This window comes from Anabrus simplex, chromosome 7 (assembly GCF_040414725.1).
Source record: "Anabrus simplex isolate iqAnaSimp1 chromosome 7, ASM4041472v1, whole genome shotgun sequence".
NCBI lineage: Eukaryota > Metazoa > Arthropoda > Insecta > Orthoptera > Tettigoniidae > Anabrus > Anabrus simplex.
The window spans coordinates 166,078,059-166,098,767 of record NC_090271.1 but is presented as its reverse complement, the minus strand read 5'-3'; the positions used below and the strand labels follow the sequence as shown (position 1 = coordinate 166,098,767).

Here is a 20,709-nt window from a genome sequence, read left to right as displayed (position 1 = left end):
ACTTCATTAGAACACAGTCCTACCTGTGAGATTAAATGTCATGAAGTGGTTGCTTTTGAAGATGAAATCCACTGTCGTGCCTTTCGCCGATGAGCTGCTATGGATTTTTCAGTTCTTGTCCGAATGTTCATTTGTCGTATGCTTATAAATATTCTCGTTCTAACATACATTTTTAATATTTCTGGTGGTACAGCGGGGAATTTACTGCTAATTATATGATACACTTTGCGTATAATATTAGGTATGCGTCACAGTTCAGCACGTCCGTGAGTGTCCCTGAAAATTAACTCAAATTCCTTTATTTGGTTTACCATTCTAACGATGGAACGAGTAGACCTCCCCGAGGTAACATTTATATCCATCCCACAGAGGCTGTACTAGAAGAAATGGAAAGCATTTCCCCAGTGGGACTTCCCATTGACCTGTCATATTTTCTTTCACGGTCGGCGATGTAGCCGGCGAGGTACTGAAATCCCTCTGCTGAACAATCAGGTGTCGCTGTAGATTGCGGTGAATGTATTTCTTTTTTTTTTTTCCTATCTGCTTTACGTCGCACCAACACAGATAGGTCTTATGGCGACGATGGGACAGGAAAGGCCTAGGAATGGTAAGGAAGCGTCCGTGGCCTTAATTAAGGTACAGCTCCAGCATTTGCCTGGTATGAAAATTGCAAACCACGGAAAACCATCTTCAGGGCTGCCGACAGTGGGGTTCGAACCCACTATCTCCCGAATACTGTATACTGGCCGCAGTTAAGCGACTGCAGCTATCAAGCTCGGTCGGTGAATCATTAACGGCACATTTTTCTATCGCAATGATACTGTACAATGAACACACAAATTTCACTCCAGCTACTATTACACTGTTCACGCAACTAACGAAAAGAAAATAAGTGCACCCTACTGCACGAAACACAGCAACTTAACAGAAATCTCACAGAAACGAACTACGACACACACACTACGCAAAATACAGTAGGCCATTATATAAACCAACAGCAATATACGGAAAGAAATTACGTATAGTCATTACGTGGAAATCCTTTCTTTATAAGACAGACATATATAAACAACGAAATGAGATACACGTGCGGTTGTATGCTACACAGTCACGGTGCTCCTGTGATGACGTCACGAGCAGGACGAGGGAAAACTAACATCTACTGCGCAACCAATCTGGGCCACCCGTGATTTTCACTATCTTGCTTTCTTTCAAACAACAACCAAAGCCGTTACTTTATTGCTGGATTTATTAAATACACCCCACAGCTGACTAGCGCGCGCGGCTCTGCTTATCACTGGCTTTGGGGTCGTCGTCCACCAGGGCTGTCCACTCCAGCCCACATGTACAGTCCTCGCATGGCATCCCGTTGATCTACAGGGTTATTCACCTAAGATGTTACACGGAAATAACGTCTAAACCATTAAAGTTATCGCTATTCTGTTTTCGTGTTCGTAAATGATACCCAGGGGCTTGTAAAATAATGTGCTATTTATTCTCACGGGGCAATTAATAACCGAGATATTGATACAAATTCCATATTTTTAAATGGAACGGCACAAATTCATACAGCTGGCCTAAATGTTCAACTGCTTATAAGTTAAAATATGTAAGTATTTTCAAAATAGGACAGTTACTCTTTGAGATATTAATAAGAACAGCATGCGCGGTTTTGCATGCCGCATCAGACGGCGTGCAGTCTGGCAAGGACATATTGACGCGCAAGCAGTTTCCTGGGTGTGATTTCAGCCACAAAATGGATACCAGGCATGTAAGCATATCGTGCACATATGATGGGTTTTTCAAACTGTGTATGACAGGCGAACTCATGACAGGACAGGGAGGGTTGATGTTTTTATAAGGAATAAAATAAATACTTTGGTACCTTTGAGATAGGTCGTACCGAGCTCGATAACTGCAGTCGCTTAAGTGCGGCCAGTATCCAGTAATCGGGAGATAGTGGGTTCTAGCCCCACTGTCGGCAGCCCTGAAGATGGTTTTCCGTGTTTTCCCATTTTCACACCAGGCAAATGCCGGGGCTGTACCTTAATTAAGGCCACGGCCGCTTCCTTCCAATTCATAGGCCTTTCCTATCCCATCGTTGCCATAAGACCTATCTGTGTCGGTGCGACGTAAAGCCACTAGCAAAAAAAAAAAAAAAATTCTGAAAAAAGAATCGCAGGGTCGAATTTACCTTCATGTAATTAGGGTGAGTAGAATTGAAATTTACTAAATACATTGTGCTACTGCATGGTTACTAGTTGCATTCCTCCATGGGGAATCCAGGATACGCCACTGATTTTTCTTTCACAGCAGTCTTCAACTCACCCGATCGACATCCCATTCCTGTCCACTATTAGTTTCAGGAACTAATACTCACCTTTTTTACTGGATACACGATGAATGATTTGTTTTCAGCCGTCAGACGGCTACGATCCAATTAAATGGACACTTTTTTGTGTGCCGTTAAACATACTTTTATATATATATATATACACATATACATACATATACATATATAATACGAGTTTTGTATGTACACTGCTCAGAATTTAAAAATGATGATATTTCTGTATCGGTCGTGTCCATAGTAACTAGGAAATGCACTTTTTAATTTTCCGTAATTTCTGTTGTCTGTCTGTCTGTCTGTCTGTCTGTCTGTCTGTCTGTCTGTCCTATATATGTAGGCTATGTGCGTGTGTATGTATGTATGTATGTATGTATGTATGTATGCACACGCATCACAAGAAAACGGCTGAAGAGAATTTATTGAAAATCGGTATGTAAAGTCCAGGGATAAATCGCTACAATCTAGCCTATAAATAATCCTATTCACGCTGAGAGAAATGGTAGCTTAAGGGAAGGCCTAAAATTTTATTCTCCAATATTTATGTTATTAGTGGTCCTATCTTAATGAAAGTCGGTATGTAAAGTCCGAGAATAAGTCGCTACAATCTAGGCTGAAAATAATCTTATTCACGCTGATATGAATGGTAGTTTAGGGGAAGGCCAAAATCGAATTCTCAAATATTTATGTTATTAGTGGTCTATCTTAATGAAAATCGGTATGCAAAGTCGGAGTATATGCTCCTACAATCTGGGCCGTAAATGATGTTATTCACGCCGAGAGAAATGGTAGCTTAGGGGAAGGCCTAAAATTTAATTCTCAAATATTTGTGTTATTAGAGGTCATATCGACAAATACTACATACGGTAACTAAAGTTATATAGTATCAAATTATATATAACTTATATAGATTTCCGATCAATTAGGTCTTATACATTTTTGCCGTACCGGGTATGATAACAGAGATATTCAGGACTTAGAATTTTTGTTGTTAAGTCCACATCAGCGCCGAATCACGAGAAAATGGGTAAAACGAATTTAATGAAAATCGGTATGTAAAGTAGGGGAATAAGGAACCACAGTCTTCGCAATAAATAATTTTGTAAGACGCCGTAATATCAGAGAGTCGAAAGAAAACTAAATGTGAAGACCTACAATACAGAAAGCTCATAACATTGATCAACAATGACATCACATTGACCATTGTTTGTTGTAATGTGCTTTGTGTCTCTCTTTCCACTAATCTCCGATAGATGGGATTACTGCTGTATAACCAATATTTTTTAAAATTTGCTTTACGTCTCACTGACACAGATAGGTCTTATGGCGATGATGGGATAGGAAAGGGCTAGGAATGGGAAGGAAGCGGCCCTGACCTTAATGACGGTACAGCCCCAGCATTTGCCTAGTGCAAAAATGGCAGACCACGGAAAACCATCTTCAGGGCTGTCGACAGTGGGGTTCGAACCCACACCTCCCGAATGGAAGCTCTTAGCTGCGCGCCCCTAACTGCACGGCCAACTCACCCGGTCGTACCAAGTATAACAGCCTGCCTGAATATTGGCGGGAAGGCGGGAAGTAGCCAGGGAGTTAGATAACTTTCTTCTTTAGCATGCCATTCCTCTGATTCATTAATTTTCTGATACTACTGGTACGTAACACACTGGTTGATCATAGCATTCAAGCTATTCAATCCCTACTCTGAGGCACTGATTGGAATGAGCAGTGTGCATATTTAACGGAATAATGGCAGATAAGTGTTCAATGCTGTCTGCGGCCTGGTTATTTCAGGACTGGAACTTTGGACTGTTAGTTTGGCACTGTAGTACTGTTCGTTAAAAGTGAGAAAATGTGCGGGTTTTTCATTTGATCGAGTGTTTTATATGATGACATTGCTTTCAATTGATATATTCCTACTGACGTTTTTGTAATGCCCTAACTTGACTTCAGTTAGGAAAATCACAAAGACAGCCCTTCTGAGAATCCCATAGCGAAGTACGGGTACATCAGCTAGTAAAGGAATATAGTGCGTACACCCACTGTACGTCACAATTAACTCTCTCCAGCCCAAATTTATTTGACACATGAAAAAGAAAATTTTTGAAAATCCCATTCAAATAGTCAGGAATGATGTTCCTGTGCAAATATCCATACAACTTTAGGAAAACTAAAGAAAATAGAACAGTGAGTCCAAAGGGAATATGAAAGAGTAACTAAGAAAATTCACAGAAAGTTAATGATTCCAATTGAAATCAATTACGTCAAACTGTAGTGTATCTGTAGTATTAGTATAAATCACTTGTAGGAAGCAAGGGGGATTGTAGATACTGTAGTCAGCATTTTTTCTGCTGAGTCAGCACCCGAGGTCATTGACCCTGAGTATAGTAGTAGTGCAATGGGGATTCGCATAAGAGAGCAAGCCTAACCTTGCAACTACCATCTTGGAGGGGCCTAACCTTAGTTTTATGGCTTGTTGCCCTTCCCAATGTGAAGGAAATGCCACATATATTCACTAAAAAGCTGCTGCCTTGTAGATGTGGCAGGGGACTGCTAAAGGCCAAGGGAGATTACTCTGACAGAAAAAAATCCTTTTATGTGATAGGCCCAGCAAGTCAACAGGAAAGTAATTGGTGTCTGCTTTCAAAACTAAAAAGAGCCTTGGCTGCAATGGAATTCAAGTCCCGAAAATGACAACATCCTCACATACTTCAATACATACGTCTGGCAGCCCGATGATAATCATGGAAGATATGCTAAGAAGAAATTCTACATGAGGAAGAATAAAACAAAAATTGGAACATTGAATATTATAACATTGACAGGAAAATATGAAGAACTAGTGGACCTCATGGAAAGCAGGAAGTTTGATATTCTAGGATTGAGTGAGACAAAATGGAAAGGGAAAGGTGTAAAACATTGAGGAAGGGTTATAAGATCTGTTGGCATGGACACAAAAATGAACCCTGTAATGGCATAGCATTTGTCATCAGTAAGAACAATGACATAGTGATGGATGTAGAACATGTCAATGATAAAATAATTAAGCTAAGATGGAAAATAGGGAAAGAGGTCCTAACCATAATCAAAGTATATGCCCCTCAATGTGGGTGTATTCAAGAGGAGAAAGACACATTCCTGGATGAACTAGAAAAGTATATTGAAGAGAATAATATAATCATGATGGGAGATTTGAATGCGCAAGTTCATGTTGATAGAACAGGGTATAGAAATGTTATTGGTCCAAATGGCATTGAAAACAGGAACCAAGAATGTGAAAATCTACTGGACTTCTGTTTGAGAAATAACCTCATAATTAAGAACACTTTTTTCCAGAAAAGACCCAGCCATAAAGTAACAAGATACAGCTGGGATGGTCAGCAGAGATCTTTAATCAATTATATTATCTCCGATAAGGAAGCCGATTTGTTTATCACCGATGTGAAAGTATTGCCAGGAGAAAGCTTGGACAGTGACTACAGATTATTGATGGCAACCTTTAGAAACATCCCGGTGAAAAATGTGAAGACCAGGCAAAAAACCAAAATAAGGGTGTGGAAATTGGATGAACCTATAAAAAGAATACCAGAGAAGGATCTGTGACCTGCTCCCAATGGGAGAAAAGGAATGGACCCGATTCAAGAAAATACTTGTGAGCTCAGCTGTTGACATTGTAGGAAAAAAGAATTGTATACCAAAAGAAAAGGAAACTTCTTGGTGGAATGATTCTGTTCAGCAAGCCATAAAAGATAGGAATACGACAAGATGAGAAAGGAAATAAAGAGAACCTAAAAGGTGCAGATAAGGATTACGTAAAACTGAGAGAACTAGAACAGAAGTAACAGAACAGAGAAAAACTGGCTTGAATTTACTGACAAATTAGTAGAAAACAGTAAAGAAAATAAGAAACTTCAGTACAGAATTGTGAAAAACAAAAGAACTATTCATGTACCAATTAAAGCATTGGAAGGAGATGATAGAATTATAACATGGAGAGAGGAAGACATTTGGGCAGAGATGAGAAGGTATTTTTCTTCCTTGTATAATGGAACAGACCCAGCAGAAATCACTCATGAAGATTTGGGATTAGATACTGGGAACAAGGCTGGAAAAAGTGAATTCCCATTGACTTGGTTTGAGACTGAAAATGATCTGAACACTAGTGTTGGCTACTGAATGCATGATTCGAAGCAGTGTATCGATTCATTCAAGTGTCTGAGTGAATCGATTCACAGGAACGGCGAGCTCACGGCACACGATTCAGCTTACTCCCAGTGGACAGTGCTGAGTGGCGCACTCACTGAACGTTGACGGGGAGCCGAGCTTCCGCTGCAGTGAGACATACAGTGATCCATGGCACACTGAAAGAATCGTGAACGAGCACGGCTCAGTGAGACACAAGATACACATGGCTCCTTATTGGCACACTGGACACTGGTAGAGAGCTGAGCTTCCGCTGCAGCGAAACATACAGTGAGCTATGGTACACTGAAATAATCGTATGCTATAATGGACTCTCGAGCTCAGCTCATTTGAAAATAATACCCACTTGTATACACTGTCCTCTTCTTACAGGGAGGTTTAAATAATAGATGGATTTATTTGTAGTGTTAAAAAGGTAGTCAAGACATAATTCTGAAGTAGCTAGTAAGTAGGTACCCTATTAGGTTACACTATTTATTAGTTTAAAGAGTCTTAGTATTATAACTTATTTGACAATTAATTAAACTCAACTCTAGCCTGCCCTATGACTATGAGTCATGCTCATGACCACTCAAAAGTACCTGTTTTATATTGGGAAGAACGGCTTGGTATTCTCTCAGTTCATATGTCACATCGTTGCACAAGACTTCAATCATATGTGGACAGTAAGTGAGCCGACTGACGCAGTAACTTAACCAACAGTATGTTGAATCAGAAAACCAGCAGGCTACTGTACATCTACATTTTAAAAAATCCTCAGCTGATAGAAAAATACATATTTTCAAAAATGACTGAGTGAGTTGGATGTGCGGTTAGTATCGCGTAGCTATGCGCTTGCATTTGGGGGATGGTGGGTTCGAATCCCACCGTCGGCAGCCGTTAAGATGGTTTGCTGTAGTTTCCCCATTTTCACACCAGGAAATGCTGGGACTGTACCTTCATTAAGGCCATGGCTGCTACCTTCCTAATCCTAGACCTTTCCCATCCTGTGTTGACGGAAACCTTCGATGTATTAGAGTGACTAGCATTTTTTTCTAAGAAAGGAGTTCATAGTACGAAGACCAGATGGCAGCTGCGAGCACAGAATGCTGTTGCTGCTGTCTTACCAGTACATACTTCACAGATGCAGTAGGAGCGGTGACTAATGTGCCGTGAATCGGATCACTGTATCGATTCAGTAACGTGAACGGAATCAAATGAATCGATTCAGTAAAATGAATCGAATGTCCCATCACTACTGAACACTATCAACAAAGGCAGATTACCTGGCCTTGACAAGGTGAGCTCAGACATGATTAAAGGTGCTGGAACTCATGGACTTCAGTGGCTATTTAGAGTGATGAATGCTGTGTGGAATGAAGAAAAAATCCCGACTGACTGGACTAAGGGTTGTATAGTCCTCCTCTTCAAGAAAGGAAATAGATGGATATGTGGAAATTATAGAGGAATCACACTCCTGTCTCATGGACTTAAGTTGATGGAGAAAGTGATTAAAAAAATGTAAAAAGATCATCGAACCACAGCTTGAGAAAGAACAATACGGGATTGAAAGTAACAGATCAACAACAGATCTGATTTTTGCTGTTAGGATGATAATGGAAAAACATTGGGAAAAGGGACAACATGTCATCTTTGTCTTTCTGGACCTAGAAAAAGCCTATGACAGCATACTAGGGTATAAATTTTGAGATTGGTTGAGAAGGAGGAATGTTCCAGAATCTCTCGTCAGTAAAGTAAAAATGTTATACAAACACTGCGAGAGCTGTGTAAGGATAGGAAATGGCTATTCCAACTGATTCGTAACATGAAAAGGAGTGCAACAAGGCAGCACTTTGTCACCTCTACTATTTATCACAGTGATGAATGAGATAATGAAAAGAGTGAAACAGCACAGCAAGGGCAGTGCATTCAAGGCATTTGCATTTGCAGATGATGTGGTAATTTGGGGAGGTAATGGGGAAGAAGTTCAAGGAAAGATAAATGTTTGAAATTGTCATTTTAAGGAATTTGGACTTAAAATCAGCCTTAAGAAACAGTTGTTATGACAGACAACATGAAGGTAACTGATCAAATGCTGAAATCACAAACTGATTTCAAAGAAGAGCTGTCCTTTACCATCAGGTTGGAAGCCTTCTTTGGGACAGCCAGATTCCAATACTAGCCAAACAAACACTTTATCAAGCTTACTTCTTGCTCATAATAACCTATGTCCTTGAAACTTGTATCATCACAGGCAGAGATAAAAGTAGACTCCAAGCTGCAGAAATGAAATTCCTCCGGACAGTGCTACAAAAAAAGAGGAGAGATAAGGTCCGCAACAAAAGGATTCACCAAGGGATTAAAATAAGAGAAACGTTATGTGATACAATAATCAGATCAAGATTGAAATGGCATGTCTATGTAATGAGAATGGATTCTTGTTCAGTAGCTAAGGAATGGATGGAGAAAAACCTAGATGCCTAAAAACCTAGAGGCAGACCTCAAAGGATATGGATTTAACGAGTCAAACAAGATCTAGAACACAGAAGAGTGGATTGGAACCATGTACAGGAAGAAGAATGGTACCTGAATCGACTGAAGTGGCGAACACTCATACACCACACCTGGGAAACTGGAGACAGTTAACTGATGATGATGATGATGATGATATTTATTTTTTGTAGTTTTGCCTGCATATTTTTATGTAAATGGCATATTTTGAAGAAGGGTCAAAGGGAATAGTATTTAATAAAATTATAAATATATAATTGTTTGGCAATAAGCATGTGGCAAAATGGGAAAAATCTTTATGAAATCTCCCCCAAGAACAATAATTTTCCTACCAAAAGAATGGAATGTCGTTACCTGTGATATATTTTAGAAGACTCTTCACACATATTAAAGAATGACTATTTGCCATTGGGTCTTTATCCCATATTGAGCCATGCTAATCGAATATCATCAGCTGCTTTGAAATTTAATTTTATTCCAGACACCAAACTCTCGTTTAATTTTAGAGGAATTTTGAATGTAATGTGCACTGACAAGGAAGACGCCTGATGGCGCATGCATACTTACCTCCTCCATTGTGCCACATGCCTCTGTGCTCTCATGGTACATGCAGCCTTGAAGTACTGGCGAGCACTTTGGCCAATCAGAATGCCACATTTATCTTGAATAATTTAAAAATATACGGCCAAAATGTTTATGCTTTTAAAGACACTGCAAATCTATAGGCCAAGAGCTGTAATCAGAATGCTTTACGATGTCAATCTGTTCATTCTCTCAACCTTGCTGTCACAAAAATCAGCCTAGTGTTTTAAATATATAGATTATTCACTTTGTCATAATTCTGGGTAATGTGAATTTAAAGGTGATGATTATTAAATAACTTTCCATCAAGTTGGGTTATTTGATTATGAGGGATTGTTTATTACAACATAGGAATTAACAAATGTAATATGTTTATTGAAACAAGTTGGCAATAAAGGGGGAACTTCATGCGGAATCAAGAAATGCCAACAATTCCAATTTAATAACATACCAGTAAACCATCTGGAAAAGAGAGTGTGTAGTTACAACCAGGGTTGTGTCAGTTGAATATACACTTTTGAAAATACATAATCTGAATGTAATTTATTTTCTCCATCTACATAGAATAAAAGTTCCTTGCATTGTAGAATTCGAGGGGTACAATAGAATTAAATTAGTTTACAGTAAGTATGTTGTAAAAATAATTGTAGTATTTGTTTGACTCTTTCTTCAATCTTTTTCCATGAATACGTAACAAAATTATTTACTCCATATAGTAGGACCTCCGTTAATCAAAATAAATGGTGTTACATGATTTTGAACAGCCAAAATTTTATATAAAAATAAATGTTGATTTTTGGCATCAAAATGTAGAAAAATGACTCACATTAGTTTACACTAAAATAATTGTTTTTGGCTATTTGTTTATTTTGTGTCCAGGTGTAAACACTGCTTCTTTTGAAGCAAGAATTTATTTTTGATAACATTATAAAATTAATCCTGTTTCATCTGTATAAACATTTGATTCTTCTTGTACCCTTGCAAAACATCCACTGCATTTATGTCTGCAGATAATTCTTCATCTCTAACATTTATTTGACATACTCCATATCTTGCCCAAAATCTCTGAGGAAATTCTTGCCTTTTCCTGAATAACTGGGTTGGAAAAGAACTCTCCTTTTTCCGTTGTTGAGAAAACCATGAAAATACAAAGTGAACATCATTTTGGTATTTTATGAGGTTTTCATTGTTTTGTTAAGAATCTTTTAAGCATGTTTTTAAAGTTTATTCTTCATTTTAATCTATTTTGATTCAGTAGAAATACCAACACCACATTTTGCCATTACTGTTTGCAAAATTTCTCCCATTTTTTAATTCTGTGGCCAGTTTTCTTAATTATCACAATCTGCTTCAGTTTTATTGACAACATGTACAGTTGAGAAGCAATACAGGACACACTTCCAGGTATAGTGTACTTGGTGACAAAGCAAAATACTGATAGATTCACTCGAATGTTACAATGAACTTTTTTTTTATGAGTCTAACGAACACTGACCAGGTCTAGCTAGGAATTTACTCCAGGTCATGTGCCACAGTCACTCATTCTCTTTGTTTTCTTTCAGAAAAGGAAAAGCATCTTCCAAAAAGTGAACAAATACTTATATTATACTTCAACAAACAACAGCCTTGTAATTTTGGTAAAACAAAATTTTGGTTAATAGGTTTCTGTTGATAAAGATTTTTGCTGAGGTAATATTGAGCAAGTTCACTGTGTGGTATGGGTCATGTAGGTATAAATTTGCATTCTGGGGATAGTGGGTACGAACTCTCAAGAAGCTTAGTTTTGTACAAGCACCTTAGCGAGTTGGCTACATGGTTCGAGGCATGTAGCTGTTAGCTTGCATTCTGCAGAGAGTGGGTTCGAACTCCCACTGCCTGAAGATGGTTTTCTATGATTTCCTCTGTTCACACCCTGAAAATACTGGGGCTATGCTTTAATGCCACAGTCGCTTCGTCCTAGTCCTGTCCTATTTTGTCATCACCATAAGTCTTGTCTGAGCCAGTGCAAACAAAATAAAACAGTTTGTATATAGCCAAGTACTTTCATTAGGCTGTTACTGATGTTAGAATTGTGTATACCAGGTCTGGTGACTTCTCCACACATAACCAGTGCTCTTCAGACTTTGCCAAAGGATCTGCAGATTCCGGTGTTCTCGATCGCTGAGCCTGTCTCGGAGAAGCTTCTTATCCGGACTGCAGTGAACTTGCTGGCATCTCTCAACTGGACTACTGTGGGATGTGTGCTGGCTCCTTCTCTGGAGATCATCAACAGTTTCAACCAAGAGTCTGTTGGCAACAGGCTATGTGCATTGCAGGAAGCGTTGCTGCCTAGTGCAGAAAAAGGGTATGTAAGGGGATTACTTGGGATCAAAAACTCTAGCATGTACGGTCGCTCAAAAAAAAAAAAAAAAAAGAGCAGATGGTGCTTTATAAGTTGTTCGGAGTTACACTTTATCAGAAACAACTGAACCTATAGATATGTTAGTTTTAGGTATCCACAGGGTTTAAATCTACATGAAAGGTGAACTTAATTTTGATAATAATTACAATTAAGATGATAAAGTATTAAATGCTTTTTTTTTTCTTTTTCTTGAGCCACTGTACATAGATTTGCACAGACAAGTTTGAGTATTTTATTAATATACTAGCTGATGTACCCGTGCTTCGCTACGGAATTCTAAATTTTATACAGAATTCTAGGTTAGGTAGTATAAACATTGTGAGCAAGATTGAAGATTGTATTAAGTTGCATAGCTCTTAAAGTTGCCCTAGAAGCACGACGGGCAAGTCACCAACGTCTTTTCTCATATCAAGACTGGGTTAGGAAATTTTCATTGTAATGGTAGGCCAGCTTGCCTACCGTCAGTCACAATCAGGTTGGGGAGTTTTCATTATAATGGCTGACATTCACTCTTTGCCTGCCTTTATAGATTCTCAGAAAGACTCTCTTAGTGGTTTTCCCAACTGAAATGAACATGGGTCATTACAATGACGTCAGTAGGAATGGCGCGATTAAAAGCAATGAAATACTCGATCAAATGAAAAACCACACATGTTCTCACTTTTAACGAACAGTACTATGCTGCCGAACTAACAGTCCAAAGCTACAGAGCTGGAATGACCAAGACGCAGACATCCGTGAACCGTGAACAATCTTCGTCCTTTTTCAGCGGGAGGGGGGGGGGGGGGAGGGGGTTTCAAATAGTGGATAGTTCCAGGGCAAAAACTATGCCCGTTTACTTATCTGTTTCCTGGGAGTACCCGATGAGTCAGAAAATCTCAATTCACTACACTGGCGGGGAAAAGAACTATCTGACGTGGAGGCAATTTTTCCTCCAAGCCAGAGAAGAAACCACATCTTTGCTGCTAATTTGGAATAAAATTAATGTAGATTTAATGAAAGTGAAGAGGAAGAAGCTTTTCCTAAGAAACGGATCTTTTCAGGGTTGAATTTTGAGTTATTTAGTGAATTGTGGTACTATAATTTGGAATAGGGCTAAATTGTAATTCCGGACCAGTTCATACTACTACTAACTGAGCCTCTGACTTAAGTGCGCACACTGCCCATTCAAAAGAGTGCGTCAGAGTAAGTATCGAATAGCTGGCATACTATGATGAACCAGTGTGTTATGTACCAGCAGTATCAGAAAATGTATGAACCAGAGGATTGGCATTCTAAAGAAGAAAGTTATCCAACTCCTCAGCTATTTCCCGCCAATATTCAGATAGGCTGTTATACTCGGTACGCAGCAGTAATCCCATCTATCGGAGTTAAATGTCAGCATAAGAGACAAAGAACATTACAACAAACAACGGCCAGTGTAATGTTATTGTTGATCTATGTTGAGCGCTTTCGATATTGTAGGCCTTCGCATTATTAATTGTCTTCCGGTTCTGAAATACCACTCTTATCATAGTCGGTACGGTAAAACTGAATAAAACATAAATAAAAATAAAATTAAATAAATAAATAAAAAAATAAATAAAAAAAAATTTTAGGAGCCTTCCCCTAAACTACCATTTCACCCAGGGTGAATAACATTGTTTATAGCTTAAACTGTAGTTTCTTATTCCCCGACTCTATATACCGATTTTCATTAAATTCTGTTTACCCATTTTGTCGGGGCTCGGCGTTGATATGGACTTACCAACAAAAATACAAATTCATGAATATCTGTGTTATCATAGCCGGTAGGTAAAAATGCATAAGACGTAAATGATCAGAAATTTAATTCTGTATAACTTTAGTTATGTAGTATTTATCGATGTGACCACTAATAATATACATATTTGTGAATTGAATTTTAGGCCTTCCCCTAAATTACCATTTCACTCAGCGTGAATAAAATAATTTATAGCCTAGATTGTAGCGGCTCACCCCCCGACTCTACATACCGGTTTTTATTAAATTATCTTCAGCCGTTTTCTCATGATGCGTGTACAGACAGACAGACAGACAGACAGACAGACAGACAGACAGACAGACAGACAGACAGACAGACAGACAGACAGACAGACGGACGGACGGACGGACATTGCGGAAAAGTAAATACTGCATTTTTTTGTTACTGTGGACATGATCGATACAGAAATACCATTCTTTTCAAATTCTGAGCAATATACAGACAAAACTCTTATTTTATATATATAGATTTCTGTTCAGTATAGGCTGACCAGATTTTCAGTACAAGAAAAATATGGGATACAAATTAAAGCTAATAACATTGTTAAAACTGTTTCTTTACAATTCCTTTTAGCTATATGCTGTGCAATATCCAAACCACCACCAGATTCAATATAAAAAATCAAGGTAACTAGAATAAAAGGTAGGCTACTCCGGCGGTTGAAGCTTCCATTGGCTGGAGCGCTATGACGTCACGCGATATGAACGATAGCAAGTAAGGTAAACAGTCACAGTACAGCAAGCCTGTGAGTTCTCGTGCCTGTGAAACATCTCAATCTTTGATCAAATAATAGTCTGGTTTAGTCTGATTCGATAAGTAACGGCACTTCCAATAGATTTAAAAACATGAAAATGCGTTAAATTTCGTCACATGCTGAGCAGGCAGAACATCAACTATCAAATACATGACATATAATACGATAGGAAATAAAATATTGCCATGCAACTCAAAATAATTAATTTATTTCCTGATGAAGTAAATATTTAGATCAAATGGCATAGGAAAATATGCATCATATCGACATCTTTATGGAATTATATTAAATTATTAAAACGTACATGTCAGGAGACTTAATCACTTGATGAACCAGCCAAAAGCTTAACCTTCTTATTGGCATATTTTCTCAGTGCTAGCTCCTTACTCTTTGCATTAAAATGCCATATCCTAATAAATGTCCTGGTCCTTACATAGAGACAAATTATTTTGTCATGGAATACTGGAAATTTTGACTTAATTATAGAAATAAAGTTTTCATTACGTTTTTGCAGTCTTACCGTGAAAAACACCAAATGAAATTTTGAACTGGGCTATATTTTTTAACCACTCATGACTGGGATGTGTGAGGCCCCCTTTTGAAATACTGTAACAGAGATCCAGTAACAGGTCTCTTCTCGCACAACATTTTTGTCTCTTTCTTCGTATTTACTGTATATTGGACCACGGATACTGTATTATTTCATGAGCTTCGAAATATATTCAGAAATATAAGTTATTAGCACATAATAATGTTAATGTTATTGGATTTTACGTCCCACTAACTATGTATTTGAGCACCTTCACCACCGGACTGAGACAGTATCGAACCTACCAAGCTGGGCTAAGAAGGCCAGCGCTTTACCATTTGAGTTGCTACTCAGCCCGGCTATTAGCACATAACAATAATTATAGAAAATATGATTTTAATTCAGTCATTTGTATCTGACACCTTTTTACCATTCGAGCTGTAATAATGAAGATATTCAAGAGTTTATTACAAAGTGTTTCAATAACCAAGCATTGCTGACGAGGAAGTATTGTTATGCCATCACAGTAGCAAACTAACTGGCTATGTTGGTTGTTGTCATTATTGTCTTTATAATATGTAAAATAATAAGGTTATTTGTGTTACGTCTCACTAACAACATTTACGGTTTTCTGAGACTCGAGGTGCCATAATTTTGTCCCACGGGAGTTCTTTTACGTTCCGACAATTTATAGCGCCACACACGTTTCCATAATATGTTGACTGCATTTTAATCAGTACACATGGCGTCATGCAGAAGGCAGCCAGGGAGAGAAACAAGTGAGCGCGATGCAGGAAGAGCCCCCTCTGATAAGAAATAGCTTTGCACTTGGGAGCTTAACACTTACCACAAGAAATGTATATTCCATTTTTTAACACATTGAAGACTGAGCTCTACTTCAGATACTGACAACACGAACACTGTTCACGTAGTGAACCACTATAAAATTATTATGTATCCGTGATCCGATATACAGTAAATACCGTACGTAGAAAGAGACAAAAATGTCGGTCACTTGCTTTCCTGGCTTACGCTGCGTGAACCATCAACGATAGACCCCAAGTGTAAGAGTACGAATTGTAGAGCATAGAATTCTCTACAAAAATGTCTGCAATGGCACATACCTATTTCCAACCAGCTGCCCTCTAGAAGCGATTTTATGCTACAGTCCGTGGTAAAAAATATAACTCCTTAAAATTTAAAAAAAAAATTCGATATTATCCTCAAACTCCTCATTGAAATAAATTGTCTGACCTCCTCCAGTATTTTATAAGGATTACAATGACCTTGTCAGGACATTATTTGCATGAATGGTTCAGAAGTTATTACCATTTTAGACTGTAGTGGTAATACATGTCAGCAGGATGGGCGAGTGCTGTCTCATATCACATGGCGTCACGCAGAAGGCGGCCAGGGAGAGAAACAAGTGAGCGCGATGCGGGAAGAGACCCCCCTGATAAGAAATAGCTCTGCACTTGGGAGCTTAACACTTATCACAAGAAATGTATATTCCATTTTTTAACACATTGAAGACTGAGCAGGTGGATGAATATTGAATTTTCACGACAGCATTGTAATCGAAACAGACTTTCAACGTATTAGGTCGTGTTACATACATGTAGTACGTGTTGAAGAGATGTTAAGTACAGAACAAAAATGGCCAGCCCGACACCAGTGGGATCCGAACCCACAACCTCCCGATTTCGCGTCGGTTGCTCTACCAATTGAGCTATGGTGGCCTAGGCCACCTTTGTTCTGTTTGAAAGGATCTGAGCTACAGGTCTGGCACTGCTGCTAGCACACTGTAGAGTGCGTTTAAATCGCCCGTTGTGGGGCATGTCAATGAATATTGAATTTTCACGACCGCATTGTAATCGAAACAGACTTTCAACGTATTAGGTCGTGTTACGTACATGTAGTACGTGTTGAAGAGATGTTAAGTACAGAACAAAAATGGCCAGCCGGACACCAGTGGGATCCGAACCCACAACGTCCCGATTTCGCGTCGGTTGCTCTACCAATTGAGCTATGGTGGCCTAGGCCATCTTTGTTCTGTTTGAAACGATCTGAGCTACAGGTCTGGCACTGCTGCTAGCACACTGTAGAGTGCGTTTAAATCGCCCGTTGTGGGGCATGTCAAAGAATATTGAATTTTCGCGACCGCATTGTAATTGAAACAGACTTTCAACGTATTAGGTCGTGTTACGTACATGTAGTATGTGTTGAAGAGATGTTAAGTACAGAACAAAAATGGCCAGCCGGACACCAGTGGGATCCGAACCCACAACCTCCCGATTTCGCGTCGGTTGCTCTACCAATTGAGCTATGGTGGCCTAGGCCATCTTTGTTCTGTTTGAAAGGATCTGGAGTTAGATCTTACACTGTGGACTGAGCATTTTAGTGCATTGTCACATTTTTATACAAAAGTAACTGATAACCTTACTTACAGTCACAAACCTATTTTGGATTCAGCAATGTTTGAGCTATGCATGCATACCTTGTTTTTCAGTATTGAAGTAAAACGTTTAGAAATAAATTAAAAACGTTTCTTTCTACTTAATTAAAAAAAAGAAAGATTTTCACACTGCATATTAAAAACATGAAAAGTTATGTAGTCTCACGCACCATGATACATTTATGAAACACAACATATATACTAGTCACTGACAAATGAAACAATTACATTAATTGTGGAATTTGGCTCTAGTCGTCGTGAGACCATGAATCTGCCTCGGTAGTACCAACTTAGTATCATAATAGAATTAGGTTCCGATGATGTGCTGCTACCTGGTATTTTTTAATGAACTACAAGCACTGCGGAATGTGTCTCAGCACTCTACTAACGTTTGTGGTACGTTGAAAGGGATATATAAGCACTAGAGCTCAACGTCGTACGGCGTACGTCGTTTGTCCTCCACAGAACATTAGAAATGACATAGGGGTGTATGCTGCTAGTCTTCAAACATTTAATGTGTGCATAAAACTGCACTGGTGCTACAGGATCTTGGTCTTGATCAACCCACTACACTCGTACCATACAAAATATTGTGGAAACTGTAAATTGCAACATAATTATAATACCAGATATGCCCAATGTTATTTTAATGAATAAAAATGGATGGGATCAAATTAAACTCGATAATCTTGTACGTAAATCACGAACACCAGACATGCTTGCATAAAGAAACCAGTCTTGTATACTATTGGCAGTAATTTACAAATATGAAGTAGTCAGCATCTGCAAACAGAAAGATTTATCTCATATCATTGTGAAAACTTTCACTAAGCTCTAAAGTATCAAATATTGAATCATGGAATGGTTATGGTGCTATCTGCTGGAAATAGTACAGAATTTTGTGCAATCATGCAATTATTCAATATTTTCAAAAGGAGGGTAATGCTGGGAGAAAGAAATTAAGGAAAGTCAAGAAATATTTCAAAATAATACAGAGAAATGGGTCAGTATTCCAAAAAGGGGCATTTAGTATCCCTAGCATACTTTCTATGGGATGGGAGAATTGGCTGAAGAAAAGGTCAATCCCTTCTTACAAACAGGACATCTGGTGATCCTAGTTTAATCCAAATGCAAAAATAAGAGTTTATCTACCAGTTTTTGTGCACTTTATTCCCCCTTAATTAGATGGTGAATTTTATTTTACCAATGGGACTCGAACCAGCTAACCACAGTGTCAGACCATTTAGACTTCAACACAATCATCTCAGACTGAACATTTTCCTCAAAGAAAAGGTGAGCTGTGCCTCTTTTGTTACTAATGTCTCATGAATTTCTTTTTGCATCAACGAGATTTACTGTAAATGACAAATTTGGTAACATGGCTTTTAATTCTCTTGGATGATTTGTCTTGTAATTTCCATACTTTATATCATAGTAAGAAATAGTCAGGAATCAGGATATTTCTGTTGAACATTGAAGAATGTAGGGCAGCGGTAAATAACCCAATCCCCTAAGGTAACCATTGTCTCTTGTGGATGAGTTTCCTTAAGTGGGGTGATAGTACCCTCAGTGTAAGAAATGACACTGGAACCCATACAGTAGAGTCTGTCACCAGGTTAGGAGCAGTTGCAAATGGTGCCCATACTTCCACCTTAGGATTGACCCGAACACTTGCTGGCAGTTGTTTTAAAATGCCTTTGGGAATGGTAACCCCATCGTAATGTTTGTGTCCAACCCTTGTCCCGTTTCACTATGGAGTCGGGTATGAGGTGAGATGAATCTGTCGTGGCAGGTTTTTATGACCAGATGCCCTTCCCAACATTCAGCCTCATCAGAGGAGTTAATGAGATGAAATTAATGAAGTGATATATGATAGTAAGAAAGGAGAGGGTGAAACCTGCTGCCAGCACATCACCGCTTACTCCTGTCAAATATCACCAGTGATTATAAGTTAAAAACTTCATTTTCCCGTATTGAACTGAGATTCACAATTAAAATATCAAGGAAGGTTCAACCTTTTCAATACAAAACGTGTTGCATAAGATGTTCACAACATAATATTTATTAAATAGTTAGACCCGGTTTCGTCGCTCATTGCGTCATCATCAGCTACAAAAATCACAATGGGCAAAGTACATGTCATAAAAATTGCATTAATAACTCTTGCATGGCTGAATACAAATGGTAGGCTGCTTTTTCTTAAAAGCTAGAAGAACTTGAGTAAAATATGATGATGTGATGTGACACATAAAAGCATAGTAGTTTGATGGGTAAGTATTGTGCATAAAATTGAACTGGTGCTTTGAACATAAAAGTCTGAATATGATGATAAAACGATGTGGTAAAAACAAAGTAGTAAAATAGTCCACTCTTCTGATGTTCAATTCAGGCACAAAAGTCCAGGTCCGATGTTATATAGCAATACCAACAAAAAGATTTTGTCGAAGCCGGGACACCTGATGTTGGGCGATTGAATAAGGTTGATCTTCGAAATAGTCTCAGCTCAACAGGGTGGTGAGTCTTGTTTAGCGTGCTGAGTGTGTGGTGTAAGAAGAGTTGTGGACAAGTGACTTTTTTTTTGTAGCGAAGTTAGAGTGAGAGGGGGGAAAGGGGGGGGGGGAGGGGAAGTGGAGAGGAAAGGAGGTAGGGAGGCGGAGTTTAAGGCGGGTCAGGAGGGCGGAGTGGCAGTGGTGTGGGCCGTAAAAGAGTGCTGTGGAGAGCGTGAAAGATCGATTTTCCTCCCGTGGTTTTTATACCTCTAAAGACTTCTATTAGGAAGTCGAAAAGAATGTTGGATTTTTCTGAGATTTCGTTAAGATTTAAGTTAGGGTTAAAAAATTGGTCTAGGTGAATAAAACAGTTCTCCGTAATGTCGAGTAAAGGGCCTTTATTTATGTTTTTGAGAATTTCTAGGTCTTGTTCTATGGTAGTAAAATTATGCTTTAAGTCATGTATATGTTGGCCTATTGCGGAAAATCTATTATATCTGATGGCATTAACGTGTTCTAAGTATCTAACTTTGAAGCTGTGCCTGGTCTGTCCGATGTATGAGGAAAAACAGTTTTTGCATTGAAAACGGTAAACGCCTGACATTGCGTAAATATCAGACCTGTTAACTGATTTGGAATTGTGAACTATATCTTTCTATTGCTGGTTCTGTAAGAAATT

General features: G+C 38.6%; 1 protein-coding gene and 2 non-coding genes across 3 annotated transcripts in view; 1 reads left to right on the top strand and 2 right to left on the bottom strand.

The window, feature by feature from the left end:
• Positions 1-20,709, top strand: part of LOC136877757 (G-protein coupled receptor family C group 6 member A) — a 166,522-nt gene that overhangs the window by 120,825 nt on the left and 24,988 nt on the right. The window contains exon 5 of the mRNA XM_068228736.1: positions 11,702-11,963. Coding sequence (XP_068084837.1) covers positions 11,702-11,963 — 262 coding nt within the window. The remainder of the gene's footprint in view (positions 1-11,701; positions 11,964-20,709) is intronic.
• Positions 16,749-16,825, bottom strand: TRNAS-CGA (transfer RNA serine (anticodon CGA)). Its single transcript has one exon. It is a non-coding gene; the product is annotated as a tRNA-Ser (tRNA).
• Positions 17,343-17,419, bottom strand: TRNAS-CGA (transfer RNA serine (anticodon CGA)). Its single transcript has one exon. It is a non-coding gene; the product is annotated as a tRNA-Ser (tRNA).